This window comes from Myotis davidii, unplaced genomic scaffold (genome assembly GCF_000327345.1).
Source record: "Myotis davidii unplaced genomic scaffold, ASM32734v1 scaffold59, whole genome shotgun sequence".
Taxonomy (NCBI): domain Eukaryota; kingdom Metazoa; phylum Chordata; class Mammalia; order Chiroptera; family Vespertilionidae; genus Myotis; species Myotis davidii.
In genome coordinates, this window is record NW_006293001.1 from 1,175,592 (window position 1) to 1,183,615 (window position 8,024).

Consider the following 8,024-nt stretch of genomic DNA (forward strand, 5'->3'; position numbering starts at 1 on the left):
TACTCCAACACAATGGAGATAGATGGTTCCCCAGAACCACAGTTTACCAAACAGAACACTCCAAATAAACTCACTTAAACAGCAAAGGGGTCTAAAGAATAATTTACCTAGTACTGCTCAACATATTCTTGAGCCTGGTTCTAATGGGACTATAATTCAGATCTTCAATTTTTCCCCTTTAAATTCAAGTTACATTTTATATTTTTTTGGTTGTTGGGGTGTTAAATATTATTTTATACCTTTAGTTTTTAATAAAATCCATGAGTTTTACAGATTTAAGATCTCAATAAATTCCTTTTAAGCTTATCTCTAAGTTATTTTTAACTATCAAACTTAGTCATCACTTAATAATGGAATATTTTGGGCCACATTGTGTGGTTGTTTATGAAAGCACGCTGCTAACCAAGATTTTACTATTTAAAGAAAAGTAAATTTTCTTCTCCTTTGGTTTGAGAAGTCAGAAGTAATAAAAATGAGTCACCCTAAGTGTTAGTTTAGAGCCCAGAATCTGTGACTTTTAAGCTTAGAAATCAGTATTTTCCAAACCCTGCTGTTAAAACTGATTGGATTAAAAAGATTGCATTAAAAACAAAGAAGAAACCTCTCAGAAGGTTTTTCCTTTTCCTATCACATATAAGTTTATGGTTTTACATTTTGTTTTACTTCCTCTCTTTTCATGGAATGAAAGTGGGTAAATGTCTAAATAGCTGAGTTTTAAAATTCCCCCCAAAATATTTGGTAGAAACAGTAATGCAAAAACTGTAATTAACATTGGTTTGAGAGTTTTTGAGAAGGAGTTTCTTTTAATAGTTCTTGTTTTCAGAATAATAACCATTGTGTAATTTCCCCTTTGAAAGAATAGGACACAGTTGCGGGAAATGAATAAATCAACACCCTTCTAATTTGGTTATAATTCACTTTGAGATTATCACTTTTAGCGACACAATTCACAGTATAATGGCATCTGGACTGTAAAGAAAAATACAGACAGGCTCTCCTTGAGGTCTTCTTTACTCGCCCACATGACTGTGGCTTCCTCACTGTTGGTCATTTTTCTCAAAATCTGAAATGAGAATATTTTCTTCCAAATGTCCTGCACTGAAGTTGGTTGTGGGATAGTAAGGATTCCGAAACTCCACAAGTCTCCTGAAGGCACCACTCCTGTGCTTGCTTATGTAGAAGGCAAGTGTGGAAATGGCCAGAATTGCTATCAGTGTCAGCGCTACTGCCAATGGTACAATGCTGTGACTTGGTCCTGAAAGAAGATGAGAAAAAAGGGAAAACTTCGATGGCAATGAAGTACAATAGACACCCTCACATAGTTACTTTCTATTTTATTACTTCTAAGAAAAATCAAAATGTTCTGTACTGCTCCAAACATACCTTTTCCTGGATGTTCTTTTGCCACACGAATATCTAAAATTAAATACAATAGAAAATGAGATGAAGTTTTTCTTTTAAGTCAGTAAAATGATGTCATTGTTTGTAGCAGAGCTCAGCAAACTATGGCCCATGGGTTAAACCTGGGCTTCTGTTTTTATAAGTAACCAGAGGCCTGGTGCACAAAATTCGTGCAGGGGAGGGGTGTTCAGCTCGGCCTGCACCCTCTCACAATGTGGGACCCCTTGGGGGCAGTCAGACATCCCTCTCGCAATCCGGGACCACTGGCTCCTAACTGCTGGCCTGCCTGCCTGGCTGATCGCCCCTAACTGCCTCAGCCTCAGCCCCCGCCACCGTGGCTTTGTCCGGAAGGTCCGTTTGGCTGTCTAGTCTAATTAGCAGATTACATTTTCATTAGATGTTTCATTGGAAGTCAGCCACATTTCATTTCCACATTGTGTGTGGCTGTTTTCATGCTACATGGCCCCCAGAGCCTGAAATAGTTCTATCTAGCCCTTTACAGGAAAAGTTTGCTGACCCCTGATTTACAGTAATCATTGTCAGTGCTTACAAACACATACACTGCCTTTTTTAAGCCAAAGAATTCCCATTCAGTCTCAGCACTGTGCATTTTGTTTGCAATAAAAATGTGAGTAAACTATATCTGTACTCCCTGAATACTTGGATTTTAAAAGCTTTAGATGTTAAATAGGTGGGTCAATATTACATAGGGTGGAATCAAAATGAACAATCACTCTCTGACTTTACCCACCTGCCTCCAGTTTACATATAAATCCTCTTTTTTCCTGACACGGGGATAACTGCCACACTCCTTCGGGGATCCTCAGGGCAGCACACAGCGGAGGTTTGATATGGTCCATCTCTGGCTTCCGAATGCCCCAGTTTGATTGGTCTGTGGGAGTTCCATCAAACCACTTCATGGTTTTATCTGTGGAAAAATTGCCAATTTTAAAATGACCGTTGGTTATCTAACCTATGAAGACTGGAATAAACCATAAAAAGCAGCCCCTAAATTTAATGAGATTCTCTCCTTATCTGGTGCTTTTAACTCAGTAAATACAGTTATGAATTCAACATCACAAGGTAGGTATTAGTTAAGTTGCCTTGTGAACAACTCTCAATTCATTTTAATTTAGTTCCAATTTAGTTCACCGAGGATTTCATGTTTGCTAATGTAAGTTTGGATTTTGAAATATTTCTTATCATTATAAGCAACTTAAAGAAATCATTTAATAAACTAAATTAATAACATAGAAAAAATCCTTTGAAGTCCAAAATCTAAGTCATTACAAAATGGCTCACTTTCTAAAAGAATTTTACAGCGAGTTTCTTTAAATAGCAAGCCAGTGGTATACCAAAGGGCGGGGCCATGGGAGAGTCCATCCATGTTTAGGAAATGAAGAGGTGCATTGTCCAAAAAAGATTTAAAATCAACAATAAAACTAACTAAAAGTCAGGCAGCTTTTTATCACCATGTGCTAGGAATTCTAAATAATGTCAGTGATTGAAATAATACTGCTTGCCAGGGTAGACCCACCCTCTACTTTGGCACACCACTTGTTTTATAGGATCTAAGCTGTCCATACCACTTAAACTAATTGTACTCACATGTGCTTTCAATAACCATCATTTAAATAAAGGAAAGAGCACTATGCTCTCATTTGAATATAAACTTTGGTTGTTATTGGTAGCAAATAATTCTAATAGCATAATTCATCACTGAAACATTAAACAAATTTAATACTATTTATTTTTCAATGCTGTTATGACTGCCAAAATTATTAAATCATCAGACAAAAAATTAGATTGCTTACTAAATGTTACCATCCACTCTATTGTGCTTTTTAACACCCAGGAACCTGGGGTATTTTCAAATGAATATGGTTTGGTGTCTATGACTCAGTCTGTGAACCTAAAGATCCAGTCAAGCATCTTCATGCAGATAAACTTGTTTGTTTTCATTTGGGGTTATTTCACAGGAAAGGATAGTATAGAGAAAAGGGTTAGCAATTTTTTTTTTGGAAGAAATGGCTTTACCACTTGTGCTATTTTTCACAGCCAGTCTATCCAAGGAGAGTTTTCTGGTTTGTAGAGGCCATTTTCACCAACCTTGACCACCATGTGCCTATTTTTGCTCTCTCCTCTTCTCTACACCAATTACTTACTGTCATCGTCAAACTGAGCATTCAACCAAACCATCTGGACAGAAGAAACAAAAACAGAGAGCTCTTCTAGGAGAAATGAACTTTCAGCCTCATCCTTGATTGTTAAAAGACTAGATCCTGTAAAAGACAAACAGCAAATGAACAAGTACTCGTGTTCACATGTAAATACAATTTTTAAAGTGTCCCCCATACCATAATTTGTAAAGCTCAGGCTTTGAAAAGTGAAAATTTCCAGTGTATGTGAGTGATTTTTGGTGAAAAATGGTAAAGCAAAACCATATTTATTAAGAGGTACAAGCTTTAATCTCAGAAGTAAAAGCATAGAATATTAATTTTAGGGAACATAAAAAATCTGTAATTCAAAAGCATTCACATAGTTACTTTCTATTTTATTACTTCTAAGAAAAATCAAAATGTTCTCTACTATTCCAAATATACCTTTTCCTAGATGTTTCTTTACCAAAAGAAGATTTTTTTGGGGGGTGGGGGAGGGAGGGGAGGGAGAGTACAATATTCTGAGACATCATCTTAAATTTAAAAGTTTTGTACTGGACATTTAATCAAAGCGTAATATGCTAATGATATGCTCAGGCTGCTCAACCACTCGCTATGATGTGCACTGACCACCAGGGGGCAGACAGTATACCAACTGACCAGTCGCTATGACGCACACTGACCACCAGGGGGCAGATGCTCAATGTAGGAGCTGGCCCCTGGTGGTCAGTACACTCCCACAGGGGGAGTGCCGCTCAGCCAGAAGCTGGGTTCATGGCTGGTGAGTGCAGCGGCAATGGTGGGAGCCTCTCCCACCTCCGCTGCTGGCAGGCAGTAAGGAGGGAGGGGTCCCGGACTGTGAGAGAGTGTAGGCTGGACTGAGGGACCACATCCGTGCATGAATTCGTGCACCGGGCCTCTAGTTTCATACATTAGCCATCCTCCAAATAAATGTAATACTATTTATTTTTTCAGTGTTTTTATTGCTGCTAAAATCACTAAGTCATCAGACAAAAAATTAGATTGTTTACTAAAATATCATGAAGGAACACATTGACATAGCCCATGGACACAGACAATAGTGTGGTGAGGGCCTGGGGTGGGCGGGAGCAGGGTGGAGGGGGTAAAAGGGGGAAACAGGGGGACATATGTAATACTCCCAAAAATAAAATTTAAAAAAGAAGGAACACATTGAAAGTATGTTACCATCACAAAAGAATTACCTTCCTTTTTGCAAAATTCATGAGCAGCTTCAAAACTCATACTGTCTAGGACTGTAGAAAAACTGTAGCAATTACTTTTGAATTTTATCCAGGGAATAGATGTTTCAGAACACAGCTCTGGGTGTCCAAATGATCTTGTTTCTATAAACAAAAATCAGTTATGATTTCTGTGTGGTGACTGAGTTGAGATGAATATTGCATTACATTCTATGAAAGACCAAGATAAATATATGTAATGAGATTTTCATGGTAATAGTTGGAAGAGTGGTTTAATATACATGATTACAAAACTAGGGCTGGTTTATAGCATTTCTGGCAGAAATAACCTTTACCTATACATGACAGGGTATAGAGGCTTAATCCGGGTGCTGCCTGGGTGAGGTGGCTGACTTTCATGTTTACCATTAGTATCACATTGAGGGATATGATTCTTAGGAATACTGGCAGCTGAATGAAGCTGGCAAAAGGCAATTCCAAAGGCAATGTACAAAATTTATTACATGCAGTGCTGCATATTATAGATTTAGCAAATCCTTACCTGATAATCAACCTATTAGAGAAAATAATGCATTCAATAGTGTATCATATAACATCACATCACATCACATAACACAGGGAAATTCGGGGTGGACTTTGCTTCGGAATGCTAGCACAAGAGTCAGACACATCACTGAGATCCTAGGTAGGTGGCTGTGGGCCTGATATGTAACCTCCCTGTACTTTGGTTTCTTTATCTACACAAGAGATCTAACAACATCTTTCTTACAGCCTGAGAAGTTCAAGAGAGATAGTGCCCGATGCTTCTAAAGCACTCAATAAATGCAGTGTTGTTGAAAGGGAAGGTTAACTCTTCTGGTGTTTTAGAAGCAGGATTGGCTTTTCCAAAGTATATGACTTTCAGCCTGAATTATTTTGATCTGAAGGTACATAATGTGCATGCTATTTGACTTATCATATCCAGAATGTAAAAAGTAAATGTACTTTTACTAAGTGAGAGATTCAAAAAGAGACCAACTAGTGTTAAGGACTCTATATACACTGAAGCAATCAAGGGAACGAGGATCTGCTATTAGAAAGCAAGGAAACTTGTCTGCTATTACTGGGGCTGTTGATGGACATCTGTGAGATCTTCAAGAAGCTATTTAATGTTCTGAATTTATTTCATCTTTAAAATAAAGTTCACTTGGCCTGGCCTAGCCAGGTGAACTTTAAGTATAATGAGATGTTATTATCATCTTAATATATATATACATATATATCTGTGTGTGAGATATAGACATAAATATCATTGCTATTATTATCACAATAACTCTAGAATCCTATTTGTTGTTGACTTACACATAAATCCCCAATCTGGCATTCAAGGTTGTTGATTCTCCTAACCCACATTTCTAACTGATTTCATACCTCTCCCTTAACCATAATTTGTGATGTAGGAAAATCTCAATATCAGCTTTGCCTTATACATGCTCAGTCCTTCCTTCCTTCCATGTCTTTGCCCAACCTTTTCTGCTCAAAATGTCCCATCATTGCCTCGTTTATATCCCACCCATTCTTCAAGGGAAATCTCCACACTTAAGTCCTTCAAGAAGTCTTTCTACATTTTCCAAGTGGATATGATGTGTTCTTTGCTTGCTAACCCCCACAACACTTGCTACCGCTCATATTGTTTGGTAGCCCTGCCTTGTATAACAGTTATTTGTCTGTACATCACCTACCAGACCAAAGGCTTCTTGAGGCAGGCACTCCGTACTACTCTTCCTCCTAGCTCCTGCTTAGCACACTGCGTGGCATGCAGTAGGTGCACAGTACATATGTTTTTAGTTGAATAGAATTGAACCTACCAGTAGGTACATGACAAACGGCTCCTTGCAGAAATGTCTCACAGGCTGTGATACTCCAGAACCCATTGGTGTCAGCAAAACCACAGTCACCCAGGAAGGATGGCTCATCCTCTTTCCAAAAAGTGAAGGAGGATTTGGTGCCATCTAACCAGTCAAAACTGAGACCATCCTGTGGAGGGAAACGGAGCCATCATTTCCTTGCCAAGACCGCTGTGTGGGCATCACCCAACGCTGTGTGGGCATCCCTCACTCCACACACAGATTTGTATGTCCACATCTTAGATTTCTATTTCAGGGGGTCTAGGACAGCTTGTGAATATGGCCTGACAAAAAAGAACATCTGCCTGAAGAGATGTCTTCTTTAGTTTGGGGGCATCCTTGGCTCCCTGCCACCGTCATTTCCCAGCAAGCAATCAGAGTGAAGTTGGATCAATACCTTGTTCTTTACACCAAAATAAATTTCAGATTGATCAAAGATTCAAACATAAAATGGAACATATAGAAGTGCTAAAGAAAACTTGGCTACATATTTTATACTCTTAGTGTGGGAAAATCTCTCCAAGTCTGATAGAAAACCCAGAGGCCATAAAGCAAAAATCGACTATGTAAGTTAAAACATTCTGCAATACGAAAACACAGTCAACCATAAACACCATCCTTTTACCTATCTCACTGGCAAGGATTAAAATTTTGACATACCCAGTGTTGGCGAAGATGTGAAAAAACTAGATATTATCATACACTAATGTTGGCATGTAAATTGCAGGGACTACTTGTTACAATTCAAAGTGTACTGAGCAACTTCACTTCTGGGAACTCACTACCTGCACAGGATATTTGTTGTGCGTTGTTTGTTATTGTGAAAACTGGGACGAACCCAGCTATCCATTCAGAGGAGAATTGTTTAATAAAGTGTGATGTATCATGTGTTAGATTTTTATGTACTGACATTGAAAGCTGTACAAGGTATCTTAAATAAAAAAGCAAGTTTAAAGATACAGCATATGTAGCAAGTTCTCATTTATATTTAAAAAACAATATACATGTCCATCCATTACATTTGCATATATGTGCCTGTACAGAAAATTTCTAAATGACACACCAGAAATGGTTAACAGTGATTGACTTGGGGGAGTAGCACTAGAGGTCAGGATAGAATTGATTTACTTTCACTAATTTGAGTGTGTGATTATTTTTATTAAAGAAAAAAGAAAACTTAAAAAAAAAAAAACACCTTACTCTCCAAACTGCATTCCCAGAGGAGAAAAATAACCTACATGGTAAATGCCAAGGGATACTGAAGTTATTAATGGCCAACTTTCTAAACAGGAAGCATGATTCGTTTTTCTTGGGAATTTCTTAAATGCAACAAATTACCCAAATAAACGTGCTTGAGT

General features: G+C 38.0%; 1 protein-coding gene across 1 annotated transcript in view; it reads right to left on the reverse strand.

Moving 5' to 3' along the window:
* Positions 1-8,024, reverse strand: part of PLA2R1 (phospholipase A2 receptor 1) — a 116,319-nt gene that overhangs the window by 26,132 nt on the left and 82,163 nt on the right. The window contains exons 24-29 of the mRNA XM_015565741.1: positions 6,628-6,796; positions 4,784-4,924; positions 3,567-3,683; positions 2,153-2,329; positions 1,384-1,416; positions 4-1,255 (exon numbers count right to left, since the gene is read on the reverse strand). Of these exons, the coding sequence (XP_015421227.1) occupies positions 1,038-1,255; positions 1,384-1,416; positions 2,153-2,329; positions 3,567-3,683; positions 4,784-4,924; positions 6,628-6,796 (855 nt within the window). The 3' untranslated portion in view covers positions 4-1,037. The remainder of the gene's footprint in view (positions 1-3; positions 1,256-1,383; positions 1,417-2,152; positions 2,330-3,566; positions 3,684-4,783; positions 4,925-6,627; positions 6,797-8,024) is intronic.